At 42.0% G+C, this 16,432-nt stretch overlaps 1 protein-coding gene across 1 annotated transcript in view; it reads left to right on the top strand.

The window, feature by feature from the left end:
* Positions 1-925: 925 nt before the first annotated feature.
* Positions 926-16,432, top strand: part of casq1.S (calsequestrin 1 S homeolog) — a 55,851-nt gene continuing 40,344 nt past the window's right edge. The window contains 2 exon segments of the mRNA NM_001086758.1: positions 926-1,390; positions 10,274-10,358. Of these exon segments, the coding sequence (NP_001080227.1) occupies positions 1,148-1,390; positions 10,274-10,358 (328 nt within the window). The 5' untranslated portion in view covers positions 926-1,147.

Below are 16,432 nucleotides of genomic sequence, written 5' to 3' on the forward strand. Positions count from 1 at the left end.
AAAGTGCTAAACAATGGGCTAAAAAATACAAATACCTCTTCAACCTCTAAAAATTCAAGTTTTTCAGATAATCCTTAGGAAAAAACCCCCCAAAAAAAGTCAGAATTGAGTAAAAAATGTCCAATGAGATCAGCCCAGCTCCCAGTGATTGGAGGTTTTTGTGGTTTTTACACTTAATAAATCTGGAATTTTTAGCTCTTTTATAAACTATAGGAAACAAAACCACACATTTTTAGAGATTCCTGGAAAAAATAAAAATTTGATTGTTAGTTAATGGGCCCTATAGTGTATGGGCTCATAGAAAATAAAGACTTTGTTGCCTTGTGAGATCAGATTGGATCTTTTTCGGCAGTTGACAAAACCCAACAGTTGCTTAAAAAAAAAATCCTTGCAAGTCCCTATCATTAGGCAGAACATTGGTGACATTCTTAGAACTCCAGAGAAGCCCTGAGGCAGCAAGATTCCCTTTTTTCACTGTTGATAAAGTCGATAAGGAATTTTACATATAAATACGTCAAAACATGCCCCCTTTCTAAATGGGGTCAACTTTACTGCCCCTTGAAGAAGCCCATTGAGACTCTGGGTTCACTTTATGATTTCTCTGGGCTCAGTGACCCTCTAGGTGCCTGTAGGCTGCTGACACTGTTGTCACTGCCTGTCTCTGAGCTGCTTTTGCTGTGTCTGCTGATAGGGGAAATGAAGAAGACTACCGTGTATATTAGGACAACGATCTCATATAGACATATATAGAGAGGAACCCAAGGGAGGGGGTGTGAGTGACGGATATTCAGAGTTCCAAGCTTGTCAGGATAGGGTAGACATCTTCTGCTCCAACCCCCTCATCCTCTTTTATGGCCTTGGTGTCAGGTTCTGCCTTTGCTTTTCAGTGTCTCAACACTGGGACTGTAACCACCACTATTCCCCAGACTCTCGCTCCCAACTCATCCAGCTCAGGCAGCTGCACCCCAAGTCCCCAGTGAGAGAGGAGCTGACCCACCAAGAAAGCCAGGGACCTACTACCCAGACACACTTCCTCTACCTATAAGGGTGGAGAAGGGATTTTTTTCTTTTATCTTCCCCCACCCCCCTTGATTTTGATTTAAATTGGACTTCTCAGGGGACCTGTTGACTTGGAACGTGCGAGAGGATGAAGGGGCCGTGGCTGGTTCTGGCAGCTCTGTGCCTCGCCCTGGCAAACCTGGGTGCCTGGGCAGAGGACGGGCTAGATTTCCCCGAGTATGATGGAGAGGACCGAGTAATCAACATCAACCTCAAAAACTACAAGGCCGCCCTGAAAAAGTATGAAGTGTTAGCCTTGCTGTACCATGAACCAATTGAGGATGACAAGGCTTCCCAAAGGCAATTTGAGATGGAGGAGCTGATCTTTGAGGTACAAAGCCATGCATGCAGGTGTTCAATATGTTTTCTAGCCCATCGTCTTGCTCTAAATTTAGGAGAAAACCCTATTAGGGAGCAAACTGGAAACCATGTCCTTAATCCCTTGGAAACAGGGCTGGGTGCCTGTCCTAGGTCTGGTCAGTGCTCATGCAGACATCATAATATTAAAATATATTATAGCCCAATGCACCTTTTATTTGAATGCACATAAACCGGTGGAACAAGGATCTCACTCCCAGGAGAAGTCATGTTGGCAGATACAATAGATAGCTTGAAGGAAGGGTCGGATGCTGTTTTCAGAAAATCAGAAACAACAGGACCACTGGGATGATTGTAAACTAATTGTAGGGTTTTGGGGGCTGAACTACTTTTAATCACTTTGACTCAGTTTGTGGGATCTTTGTCTTCTCCTGGATCAACTAAAACCTAAATAGGAATGATATGGATGACATGTTCATCCTAGGTATGTATGTAAGTGGATCTATGTGTGGATGAAATTTCATCATGAGACTAAGCACAGAGCACCATTTTCCTTGCCATAATGGGCAGCTGCTTCTGAACTACAACTCCCAGAATCCATCGGGAACCTGAGAATGCTGGGAGCTGTGGCTCATGTATCGATAGCAATGCACAGGTAGCAATATACCAGTACCTGCCTAGTACAATACCTGTTTGGGGGACTCTTAATAGTATAGTAATAGAGGGATTATTATAGGGATTTGACCAACCTGAGGTCCAAAGGTGCATGCTGCCTTGTTTGCCGTATTGTAATTAATATCAGCAGAGATTTGCTTTGTCAGCATAATACTGCATTGCAGAGAACTATCGCCATAATTAACCACATACTTTCCTACAGAAATATACTTCAAAATGGGGATACACCACGTAATGTAGGGATTATATACAATATACTCCTAAATTGGTGAAGCTGGTGGAAATGTATTCTGTTCATTCTTTGTATATACAAAATACCATACTCTGGATTTCACCTTCATGGTTTTTCAGAGCAACTGTTGGAGGCATAGAAGATATTTAATGAGATTCTTCCTCCCGGTTAAACCTTTTTTCATTATTAGCTCCTCCTTATCTAGAAGGCTGAGACACAGGCAGCAGTGAGAGGAGGGTTAAAGTAAACTTGACTTGACTCATTGGCCTATTTATAAACTGATTTAAGTTCCATGTGTTTTTATTTTTTGTACACAAGTTTCTTTCTCTTTGTATTGGCAAATACACATTCAAATGTAAAAAGAGTTGGGGAACAACACAAGCATGAAAAAAGTTGCTTGGGATGCCAAATAAGGGCTGTGATTGGCTATTTGGTAGCTCCTATATGGATTGGCAGCCTACAGGAGACTCTACTTGGCACCATACTTAGTTTTTATGCAATTAAAAGCCTGGAATTCAAAAATAATCACCTGTTTTGAGGACACTGAAAGCAACATCCAAGGGGTTGGAGAGCAACATGTTACTCACGAGCTACTGGTTGGGGATCACTGACATAGGTCATCACCATTATAAAGGGGTTGTATCAGTTGTCAGCAGTCTCATTTATTCCAAATTTCCAAAGTGGAAAAAAAACTGTGGAGTTGTAGGCCACACCCAGTTACTTCCCTAATCTGCCTGAAACCTCACCTAGTTTAACATAAACCCCACCCCTATTCAAATCAGCAAATCATTGCTCTCCTGCCTAAAGGTGGCCATAGACGTAACAATTACGATCTTTCTTGGATCCAAGAAGATCATTCGTTTCAATACACACGTGTAGAGCTGAATGGTCAGATATACAATAGAAACAATAGAATTCTACCTGTATCTGATAATTCAGCACTAACAATGGCCGATGTTTGGGTGCCTTCAAAGGCACCCGTTCAAAATTTTCGATTTGAGCTTTTTTAAAAATTCAAATTAGATTTTCAAGATTTATCGTACTCTGGCCCTTAAAAAACTCAAATTCGACTATTCACCACCTTAAACCTGCTGAATTTCTGTTTTAGTCAACAGGAGACGTCCTGGGATTAATTTGAAGTTGTTTGTAGCTTTCCTGACATTCAAGTTTTTTTCAGAGAAAAAACTCGAATCGAATACGATTTGAATTTAATTCGAGTTTTCGGATCGATCCTATTCAACCGAGTTTAGAAAATTCAATTTTTTTACTACATTTCGATTGGTTAAACTTATTATGGGATGTATTGTGGATTGCTTTCTTTTAACCAATCACAAGCCTCTGATATTTTTTTCATACTTTTCGTGCCAGGAAACTTGCTGAATCGTGGCATCCGGGTTCCATTACATTTCTTGGTTTAAAACTACATTTGACTTTATGCATTTTGGTGCCTTGCCATCATTCTAAGATTAGCTATCATTCCATGCTTAATGACATTAATTCTCTCTATAAATAGTTCTCACACGGCCGTGCATGGGTACTCGTTGTGCAAAGCTTACACAGATCATACCACAATATATTTTGGTGCATTCAAGCATGTTGCACCCATGTATGATACCTCATTCTGTCACCAGGTCCTAGCCAAAATTCATCACAAACTTTACATAATCCCTTACTGTTTTGTTCTTTATCTCTGTTGGGAAGATGAAGACACTAGCAACTTCTAGCTGACGCCACCAGCTTATCAGATCAATCTGGCAAAGATGTGGTATAATTCATATTGTGGTCTAGGCTCATTGCATTACTTGACATGATCTGCTGTCATATACCATGAAAAATTAGCCCACAGACCATCCCCCACTTACCTTCTGGAGATGTCCAAATTCACCTTCTTTCTCCACCTCCTGCTTGGTGGGTCAAAGGGATGAGAATGTTCACCATTAGCCTGCATTTTGGGGCAAAACCAAATGTATATTTACAGGTAAAGGGTGTTCTATGACACAAGTCATCCAGGCTCATTTACTAACACTGGGCAAATGTACAACCCATAGCATTAATTCAAAGATTGCTCCATAATATTAAATGAGCCTCACTTGTGTTAGAACACAAGTGAGGTTCATTTAATAACACAGGGATAACTCTATAAGTCAGATTTGTGGCTCAACTGGATATGAAGGGCTATCATCCTCCCTATTACAGCAGAAAACTGGGTACGTTTCTGGTTGACGTATTTCTGGCCATACACTGTAAGAATCTTTCTTCTAATAGGCCCACCTTGGTTGGGCAATATAGTGCTAATGCGATCGTTTGGCCTTGCAATGACGGGGATACAAAAAGTTAGAGCGAGGACTGCATCAATAAGCCATTTCTGTCTGTCAGAAAAATTGTGGCCAGATCTAGATTGGGGAGGCCTGTTGAAGGGCCCCATAAGATTCAGTTGAATGTATTTGTTTGATCTTCACCTGACTGTGGTATAACCAGTGGTGTTGGAGTGTCTCAAAGTCTAAGATGGTGAGATGCCACCTAGATCTAAAGAAGATCATTAGTTATCGGTGATCATGAATAGAAATAGCTTTCCTGGTCACCATAGCCATTTCATGCCATTGGCTCTTGTATATTTCTATATTGTATATATGTGGCCTTGGAAGTTTTATAGAATCAACCTCCCACCCACATTTTACAGTCAAGTAACCATGACTTCAATAGGTCCAACTATGTGGCTTGCACACCTGCAGATATTTTTCATTTCATGTGGATGAGCAGAATCAAACTCTAAAGACATTAATAACCTAAGCAGGGCCACCATTAGAAATCACGGGGCCCCATACAACAACATTTTCTGGGCCACGCCCATTCCAGCCCCCAAGCCTCACCCCAGATTCCACCCATACCATAGTTAAAAGACCACAAAGGCATCAGCGCTAAAAATGGTAAAACCCCCCCCCACACACACACAAGTTATAAAAAGCCATTGATGGTCATGGCCCCCTTATAAGTTAAAAATAAACTGTGCAAAGGCCCCCCATAAAATTAAAAAAAAAAACATTGGTGGCGAGGGCCTCCTACATGTTAAAAAAAAATGGTGACCAGGGCTCCCCTATAAGTTAAAGAAAAACATTGGTGCCAGGGCCCCTTATAAAAAAATGTTTTAAACATTGGTGCCAGGGCCCTCCCCAACAAACTTTTTAAAAAATCATTGGTGGTCAGGGCTCCTCATAAGGGGCCCAGAGAATATTTAAAAAAAAAAAACATTGATGACAGGGGCCTATAGAATATTAAAATAATACATTGGTGGCCGGGGGGTTAATAAAATAAAAACACATTTGTGTTCTGTAGAACTGAGGCTTCAGGATTTCAACTTTGGGTTTTTTACGGACTTTGGCGGTTCAGGACTTCGGCAGCTTAGGCGCGGCTTTGACGCTGTCAAGGGGCTATTTCTAAAAGTGCATCACAGCTGGGCCCCCCTTTAGGCCCGTGCCCAGTGAAAAATATTTTCGTCCCATGTCTTAGAACATATTTCATCTACTGCCCCTAGTGGTTGACTGTACTTTCTGCACTGTTCTACATTTACTTTAACCTGGAGTAAAGTGCACAACTTATATACAGTGACACCGCAGACACGCAAAATGTTATATTTGGGTTTACATTCCCTTAAGGAAAAAGCGTGGTTTGTTGGTGGTGCTTTCAGTACTGAATTAAAGACAGGGAAGAGCTTATACTTGGATTAAACCCCAAACTAACTTTACCTCTTCTCCCTAATTCTGTCCATGTACCTTTATAAGGTTACCCTCCCTTCTGCAGCTCTGGCCAACCAATTGGGGGAGGTCCAGAGATTTGCAACCAAGAAAGGGCTGAGACGTTGGGCTATGGCAGGTGAAGCAGGGGTGGAATTGGAGAAGTGTTGAGCTGGACCTCACATTAACACCCCCCATCCCATTCCTCCGCTCCTTAAGTTACAGGCTGGAGTGCTGATTTAGAGACAAACTCCAGCTTGCTCCAGATGGCCTCCAAGTGGTATTAGGCTCTCTCCCCAGCCTGAACTTACAGTACCTTCCCAGAACATCAAAAATAGAGCCTTTATAGGGTTTCACAGTAACACAGCCTCACCCTTTTAGGCAACATGTCCTGAGTTACCAGATATTATGAAGTCACCCAAGTATAGTCACGAACAGGGGGAGGATTTGCCTTCTCATAGAATCAGTCAACAGCCTTTGCCAACAGAACCAAGGAGAGATGTGTTCTCTTTTTTGTAACCAAACCAAAAGGGACCACTGAACGTGCATAATTAATTTATACTGAAAATTCACTTTATTTATTCATTATGCCAATGCCAAAAACAAAACAGTTTTGGGTGGAAACACACACATAGTTACATAGTTAAATTGGGTTGAAAAAAGACAAAGTCCATCAAGTTCAACCCCTCCAAATGAAACCCAGCCCCATACACACACCCCTCCCTACTTTCACATAAATTCTATATACCCATATCTATACTAACTATAGAGTTTAGTATCACAATAGCCTTTGTATTATGTCTGTCCAAGAAATCATCCAAGTCCCTCTTATAGTCATTAACTGAATCATCACCCGGCAGTGCATTCCCCAACCTCACTGTCCTCACTGTGATGAACCCCCTACTCTGTTCCTTTAAATGAAACTTCTTTTCCTCTAGTCTGAAGGGGAGGCCTCTGGTACGTGATTCTCTTTATGGGTAAAAAGGTCCCCTGCTATTTGTCTATAATGTCCTCTAATGTACTTGTAAAGTCTAATCATGTCCCCTCACAAGCGCCTTTTTTCCCCCAGAGAAAACAACCCCAACCTTGTCAGTCTCTCCTCATAATTTAACTCTTCCCTCCCTCTAACCAGTTTAGTTGCACTTAGTCTCTGCACTCTCTCCAGCTCATTTATATCCCTCTTAAGGACTGGAGTCCAAAACTGCCCCCATACTCCAGATGAGGCCTCACCAGGGATCTATAATGACTATGTACAATGCCTTGGAAATGTGTCCAACCCCATGACCAAGTCTCTCCCATGCAAAGTACATTCTTCTCTGTATATTTGTATATTTTCCTGGGAGCTGCCATATTTTTCCCTTAGGCCAGTGGCTCCCAAACTGTGGCACTGGCCTCCTGGAGATAAGATTGGAGCAGCTGCAGGGAGATCAGCCTGAGGGCTAGTTAGGGTGAGAGTTAGGCAGAATGACCGTTTGTTCTCCTAGATACACCTGAAAGTCCATCTTGAAGGCCAGTTAGGGTAAGATTTGGGGTGAATATATATTTGCTGCCCTAGATATTCTTGAAAATATCCCCGAATTGCTGATGCATTGAGAATATCTGTACTAATTTCATGACCTAGGGGGGCCCTTATTAAAGGGTGATTGATCTATTGGGGCTTGAACAGAAAAAATCACACCACAGCTGGGCATACATGGTAAAAATAATATAATTTGCTTGGGACACAAGCTAATGATAGGGCACCAGCACAGTGGGCCAAATTATATGATCTGATTATTTGGCTCTCCAAGCTAATGACTGGAACTCAATGGGGACCTAAGGTGACCTGTTGAGGGAGGACAATATCAGGGCTTGAATTAGGGGTAGGCAGCAAAGGCAAGTATTTTGCAACATGAGGAGGCACATACGTCTGCTGCCTTCTGTAAATCCAGCCCTGCACATCATGGAGTTAGAAATTGAGTTGGTTATGGTGTCAAGAACAGATGAGCGACCTTGCCTTGGGCACATGTAGTTCTTGGCCCTGTTGTTGGAGGCACCAGGTTGGCATCTTTTATTGTGAGACTGGAACATTCCTATTTGTATTTGCATATAGGAGGGAATAGTTTTGCTTTGCCTTGGCATGGACAATAATAACCACACAATAACATTAGCTACAGTATGTATGTTTAGTGTTATTATTTATACATTCACTGCTCTATGCAAAGTGCATCGGCTGATGCAAGCAACATGGCAGCTAGCGAGGAATATATTTCACTTTGGATGGATCCAAATAGCCGCCTTCGTATCTAAGTTCTTGTTGGGAAGGCAGCTGCTGTTTCTCTATCACAGATTCCTTCCAAATCTCCTGGGGGCGGCACATTTGGGAAGGTTCCGTGAGAGGCAGAAGGAAGACAGAGATCAAAATGTTCCTTGTTTGTGTCACTGCTCATTTGCATAGTATACGTGTTTTCGCCGAAAACAACAGCAAATGTTCACTTTGCGAAAAACAAGGCAGGGGTTAACCCTTTCCGGCCCAGGTGGGTGTTTGTATAAGTATATATACTTTTAAACAGACTGTGCAGTGTTTTCTGGTTGGATCCCTTCCAGCAACTAATCGCTTGCAGTTATTTATCTAGTAGGGAGTGAGTGAGTGAGTAAGAATTCAACGATGTCTGGAGCCTTTGCAGCAATGCCATTTTGCAAGGATGTTAGCAGGACATTCACGCTGCTGCTAAATATAACTGCATGCCCCCCCTAGTGGCAGGATGTATAATCAATAAAAAATCAAAGTTTAAGGGGCAAATTCGCTAGCGTTGGGCATTTTCGGTACTTCGCAAATTCAATAACGAACGCTGGCGTAAATTCGCTAGTGTTACTTCGCACCCTTACGCCTGGCAAATTTTCGCTACGGACGTAACTACGCAAATTCACTAACGCGCGCAGTGTACTGAACGCTACCTTTTACGCTAGACTTCTTTCGCCACCTCAGACATGGCGAAGCGCAATAGAGTAGATAGGGATTGCTTCAAAAAAAGTTCAAATTTTTTCTAAGTCCCAAAAAACGCTGGCGTTTTTTCTATATTATGGGTGATAGGCTGAAAAAGATCGAAAAACTTTTTAGGGCTCCCCTCCTTGCCCCCTACATTTCCTGACTCATGGCAACTTAACTATACAGTGGGCACATGTGTAGGGCAAAATAAACATTTTATTTGATGTTTTGAAGGTTTCCCAGGCTTGTGAAGTGATTCTACGTATTCCTCCATTGAAATTTGAATTTGGCGCCGTATGCAAATTAACCATCGCTAGCGTAACTTCGCTTCACTTAGCGAATCAACGCTAGCGCAACTTCGCAACCTTACGCTACCCCTGAGCGCAACTTCGGATTTTAGTGAATTTGCGGAGCGCTGGCGAAACTACGCCTGGCGAAGTGTGGCGAAGTGCGGCGAAGTTGCACCTGGCGCAACTACGAATCTTAGTGAATTTTCCCCATAAGCTTCTGTATTTAGAATACATTCTGCCACCAGGGGGCGCATGCAGTTATATTTAGCAGCAGCGTGAATGTCCTGCTAACATCCTTGCAAAATGGCATTGCTGCAAAAGGCTCCAGACATTGTTGCAATGCCCTGCCATCATTCTAACGTATCCAATGTAGGGGTAACGTATCACATGAGGAACAGAGATATCAGGAAGTGGGGCACAGAGATGATATTTGCATTCAGCTACCCATAATTCCTTGAATGAGGCTAAAACTCTGCATTTCTGTGGTTTTCAGGGATGTGATGCCGGCTTAGCACTAGCTGTGAGTGTTGCTCTTTTTACCCTTTAAGTGCCACCACTCTTTGATCTTGCTGTACTGCATGTGGCAGTGTGGTGTAGGTGAAAAAGAAAGCTATGCCTTCATGTTCATACCCTCTAGACTTAAGTAAGCCCTCAATTATTTTTGGGAATAAAATTTTTTTCCTCGTTGGCCTTCAGGCCTCCCCTACCCCTTGCGCTGGTTTGGGGGAGTATTGCGGACAAAGTTTCCCTTGGACACCCTTACTTTTATATTGGGGTAACATGAACTTTAGTGAGGTACTTAATTAAAAGCTTCATTATTTGCCTTTCCAGTCTTTGAACAAAATCATGCGAGAAAGAGCTTTATGTGTGGGAAGTTTGCATGAGGTGCCAATGTGTTCTTGCATGTCTCTATATTCTACTTTGTTCCAGTCCTGAAACATTCTCCTTTTCTCTCTCCCCCTTTCCTCTCTCTCTCTCCTTTTCACGTCTTTTTTCCTAGTTAGCTGCCCAAGTCCTGGAAGATAAAGGTGTGGGATTTGGCTTAGTCGACTCTGAGAAAGATGCTGCTGTGGCCAAAAAATTAGGTGAGTGGCACCTACAGCATTAGGCTGGGGTTATACCCCTGGAAATGCAACTTCAGTTAATGGAGATTGTTAAACTGTATTTAAACTTAAAAGTTAATTTGCCAGCACTAGGGGGCAGTCGAGTTTCATTGACTGTCAGAAGAGCAAAAGCTCATAAAGATGTATTGGGGCAATTTTTTGCTGTTTTGTCTCTCAGTCTGATTTCCCTGGTTTTCACATCTCCAAAGTGCCATTAACTATAAACTCTGGCAGGTTTGAAAGATTGTTATGGAGTAAACGCAGGGGACGAGGCAAATTCTCGCAACCGCAAGAAGCCGAAAGGGAATTATCTCTCTTTGTGTATTTATTGGTTTGCTTGGAGTAGCCCACACCAGCAAAAATGTTCAGCCTGCGGATTTACTCAGCCCACAGCAGTAACCCACACAGGGAGGGTATATGGAATCGGTAACCAGCACAGGGACTATGTATTGCCTTGAACTTCTCTGAGACTGCAGTATGGCAACAAACAAATTCTTATATATAGAGCCAAACACTATCCACTGTAAAAGCACCATTTAATTTGTAACCAATAAAGACCCCCTCATTCTAGTTCAATCAACTGAACTACAAATGCCACCATTCCCTGGCAGCAATTGTTTTTATATTCTCTCAAGCACCTACCTTGCTCCATTGCTCTGGGATACATCTTCTCTAATTTCTACAATAATAGACCCAGAGCATTAGCATGGTGCAAATATTAGTTACTTACTGGCCAGGGCACACATTAGGGACCTCAGGTGGCAGTTGAGCAATATGTTAAAATTAAGACAAGATGCGAATAGTAGGGGTAAAGGGAGACAGTAGAACAAGATGTCAACAGCAGGACAAGATGAAGACAGTTGAGTATGATGTCAACAGTAGGGCAAGATGGTGGGAGAAGACAGAGACAGTAGACAAAATGGAGACAGCAGGAACAATATGGAGAAATTAGTACAAGGTGGAGACTGTAGGGCAAGATGGTGGGAGAAGACGGAGACAGTAGACAAAAAGGAAACAGCAGGACAAGTTGGAGAAAGAAGAAGTAGAGACTGTATGTATGACAAGATGGAGGCAATTGCTTAAGATGTCAACAGTAGGCCAAGATTGTCACAGTGGAAGAAAACTGGGACAGTAGGACATGATGGAGACAGTAAACAAAGCAGAGATAGTAGAACCAGATAGAAAATGTAGGACAAAGCCAGGACAGTAGGACAAGGTGCAGAATTATGATGAACTATGCAGTTGGTTATGATGTAGGGAAACAGTGGAAGTAGACAGAGACAGTAGTCCATCATGGAGACTGAGAATGTAGGACAAGGTTGAGATTGTAGATACAGAAGAACAAGACATAGAAGGCAGGACAAGGAGAAAGGAATAGGAGAAAGTAAGGTGCAGACTTATGTCAATATGAAGGCAGTTGGTTAAGATATCAATAGTAGAGTAAGATGGCAACAGTAGAAAAAGACAGAAGGACAAGATTGAGACAGTAGGACAAGAAAGAGATAGTAGAGCAAGAGGGAGACAGTAGAACAAGATGGAGATAATGAGAGAGTATCTTAATATAGTTGATTTCACCTTTAAAACTTATTTAAAACTAATGATAGGAGAAGGATTCACTTTGGGTGGCCAAGAATGGCTTAGAGGGTATATTTAGCAGACCTGGTGCTCCAGCAGACAAAATGATTGAGAAGCAAAGTGGGAAGATACATTGTTATTATATATATGTTATATACTCTTGCAAAACCATGTACTGTTTTTTTTTCTTTTTTTAAATGAACTTCACGAATAATCCAACTGAGTGAATAGGTTAAAGACATTAAGCGCTTAAAGCAATTAAAGTTAAAAGAGAAGCGACCGGTTTCCATGACGACTTCTATTCTACTAACAGGGGTGGGGGCTGGCAGGACTGAGTGATGTACATAGGGGAACACAGTGTTTTGTCAGCGAGGAGGGAGATAGAAGCTGAGGTACCAACAGTGCACCTTGTGCTAACCCCTGCCACACAAATATGGCTTCATTACTGCTGCACTGTGGGTAATTCTTGCCAAGGAAACTACGGCAAGAACCCTTAGATCTTTCCATCAAAATAATACTGCTGTACTGTTAATCAGCACTGGATATATGGATAGAATGAGGAATGCTTTCATTTACTCATATGGTATTTAATATAAAAAGTTGCCATCTCAGCATCTCATTGGCCCATGTGTGGGAATCCCCCCAATGTTGTGCTTGACCAATATCTGGTCAACAAATCAGCAACATATCTACTGCCATGTTTGCAAATTCCATCAGACCACAGACCACATTGGCTCACTGGTGGCCTCCTCTTGGATGGGTTGATAAGAATAATGAACATATAGGTAGGTTTAACCTTCCAAAAGGAGACATACTGCTAGATATTTTATCCTCAAACAATGTTTTCACTCTCCTCCCCTTAATGGGTCTCCTTAGGTCCCCAATAAAAATATTTCATCTTCCTGGTTTTGGCCCAGCGTTCTGATGGTCCAGTTTGGTAACATTTTACAAAGACCGCATTGGCTCACTGATGGCATCCTCTTCGGATGGGTTGATAGGTGGAAAATAATGAACATATAGGTAGGCTTAAGCTTCCAAAAGGAGACCTACTGCTATATATTTTATTGGTAACCTCCTCAAATAATGTTTTTACTTTCCTCCCCTTAATGGGTCTCCTTAAGCCCCTTAAAAATATCTGGTTATCCTGGTTTTGGTCCAGTTTGGTAAAATTTTACAAGGACTGCATTGGTTCACTGATGGCTCTGTATTTGGATGGGTTGATAGGTGGAGAATAATGAACATATACAGTAGGTAGGCTTAACCTCCCAAAAGGAGAGCTACTGCTATATATTTTAATGGTAGCCTCCTCAAACAATGTCTCTTTAGGTCCCCATTAAAGATATCAGATGATCCTGGTTTTGGCCCAGTGTGTTGATGGTCCAGTTTGGTAACATTTTTGTGCAAACAAGCAGATTTTACAATGTATGTAAACCACAGTTGGTGGGTAGTTGGATTTCCATCCCATTGAGGATTCAAAGATCCCATTATATGCAGTTTGGACATTCTTACTACTAACGGCTTGTTCCCACTACAGACTTTAGGGCAAGTGCAACTGGACTGACTCTCTATAATATGTATCAGATGTAGATGACTGAATCAATACATTAGAATTCACATGCATTCGGTTCTAATGAAATCGAGTCATAATTGGATGGGACCAGGGGACGTCACTCTTTACAACTAGAGCACAATTATCTATTTGGATTGTACCTGGTCCCACACTAATGTAGTGATCCCCAACCAGTGGCTTGTGAACAACTTGTTGCTCACCAACCCCTTGGATGTTGCTCCCAGTGGACTCAAAGCAGGGGCTTGTTTTTGAATTCCTTGATTGAAGGAAAAACTTTAGCTACATGAAAACTATGTATACTGATAAAAACAGAACCTCCTGTATTCCCTCAGTCCACATAGGAGCTACTAATAGCCTAATTACAGCCCTCATTTGGAAGGTTGGGGACTCCCACACTAAGACACTAAATCCGAAAGGAAGAGTGTGAGGAACTCCAATAATTAAGAACAAATTTTGTTAAAAAAAGTAGAAAATTTATTAGGACATAAAACCTAACGCCTATGAGTAAGTGCCCCATTAGGCACGAAACACGTTAGGTTTTATGTCCCAATAAATTTTCTACTTTTTTTAACAAAATTTGTTCTTAATTATTGGAGTTCCTCACACTCTTCCTTTTGGATTTAGTGTCTTGGATTTTGCACCTTGGGACTGAGGTGAACTGTGAGTGAAGAATCCCAAAGTAAGGGGGCGCACTTCCAGGGCCACAGATTGGTCGCTTCAATTTTTTAGTAAAATCACTTTTATTTAAACATTGTTTAAAAAGAATTACATCAGTTTATGGTCTGACACGTTTCGTATAGACGTACTTGACCATAAACTGATGTAGTTCTTTTTAAACAATGTTTAAATAAAAGTGATTTTACTAAAAAATTGAAGCGACCAATCTGTGGCCCTGGAAGTGCGCCCCCATACTTTGGGATTCTACACGGCGGATTGTCTCCTTAGCGACGGACTCGGGGCGGCAGCACCCGGGTCACATTACCGAAAGGGTAAGCCTATCTGTATAATTTTACATGTAAAAAATATACTTTGGATACAAGGTTTTTCTCCCCCTTTTGGGGCACCAATAAGAGCAGGGTTCGGGGCATATTGCACCCGAACCACTACGTTTGAATGGTGAGCTAATTAAAAGCACAAGAGATGTGTGATAAACTAAATGGATAGAGCTTATAGAAAACTTATAAATCCCTCGTATTGGATGCATGGTGTAATATTGTTTGCATGAACTGTGAGTGAATCTCCCTGCTATTTACTTAACCATTATATTTTTTTGTATTTAGAGTGGTACCACTTATATTGAATATTTTTCCTTGTGGCAGCACACACTCCCATTTTTCTTACTCCCACACTAAGGCCTTCAAAAGAACCCAAGGGATATGAGTTCTAATGTACTGATCCAAGCCTATATTTGTTCTTGTTTTTTGAAGAACACATGTTTAAAAATGGGTGGGCACCGTGTGAAGTGGGACCCTTGGCTTATCGATCTCTTTTAAGCCTGGCCATTGAGCCACCAAAAGCAAATCGGGCGCCAGTGGTTTTTATGTGACAGTGGGAAATGCAACAATGGAAGAATACTCTGTGAGAGGCGGAGGCTCTGTGTCACGCGTCCCTTTAGAATTTCCAAGAATATGGAAGCGTCCCATACCAGAGCAGTGATTACAGCACAATGTGGAAATAGAATGTGTAAATGTATGAAAGGGAAATGCAAATGTAGCTCTTGCAGGTGCCGCTGAAGATGAATCGATATTGATGCTATTTTGACATAGAAAGAAAAGCAGATTAGGAAATGATAGAGAGAGAAGAGAGGGAACAAATGAAAGTGGAAACAGATGGGTTTCTCCCCCTTTCCTCTCCGTGGGATCATTTATGGGCAGCCTTAGCCATAGGGTGGACACTGCAACTGGAAGTGGCTGAACAATGGGGTCAGATTCTTGTGGTCCTGATCATGATGCCCCAATTGTAATCATTGCTAGTGCCACTCACCAAGGGGAACCTTAATATCTACACATGGATTTTCCTCATCCAAGCTGAGTAGGCCCAATGATGGTGCCATTTGCTGCTTCAAGTATTTCACAATATTTTATAACACCTTTATTATATCCATACTTGGGGGCAAATTCACTAAGCCGCGAAGCACCCAACACTAGCGTTAATTCGCTAGCGTTTGGCATTTTCGCTACTGCGCAAATTCACTAACGAACGCTGGCGTAGTTTCGCTAGTGTTACTTTGCAACCTTACGCCAGGCGAATTTTCGCTAGCGATGAAACTACGCAAATTCACTAACTTGCGCAGTGTACTGAACGCTACCTTTTACGCTAGACTTCCTTCGCCACCTCAGACCAGGCGAAGCGCAATAGAGTAGATAGGGATTGTTTTAAAAAAAGTCAATTTTTTTTCTAAGTCCCAAAAAACGCTGGCGTGTTTTCTACATGATGGCTGATAGGCTGAAAAAGATCGAAAAATTTTTGGGGCTCCCCTTCCTCCCCCCTACATTTCTTGATTCATGGCAACTTACCTAGAGAGTGGGCACATGTGTAGGTCAAAATAAAATTTTTATTTGCTGATTTGAAGGTTTTCTAGGTGTTTGTAGTGCAGATACGTGTTCCTCCATTGAGATTTGAATTTCGCGCCGTATGCAAATTAGCCTTCGCTAGCGTAACTTCGCTTTATATAGCGAATCAATGCTAGCGCAACTCTGCAACCTTACGCTACCCCTGAGCGCAACTTCGGATTTTAGTGAATTTGCGGAGCGCTGGCGAAACTACGCCTGGCGAAGTGCGGCGAAGTGCGGCGAAGTTGCAACTTCGCATCTTAGTGAATTTGCCCCTTGGTGTGCCCCAAAGCTACCCAACAATGAATAATAATGAGGCGGAACTGCATGGTTTAAGATAGCTTCCTTTCATGCTTAAT

The sequence above is a fragment of the Xenopus laevis genome, chromosome 8S, assembly GCF_017654675.1.
Source record: "Xenopus laevis strain J_2021 chromosome 8S, Xenopus_laevis_v10.1, whole genome shotgun sequence".
Taxonomy (NCBI): domain Eukaryota; kingdom Metazoa; phylum Chordata; class Amphibia; order Anura; family Pipidae; genus Xenopus; species Xenopus laevis.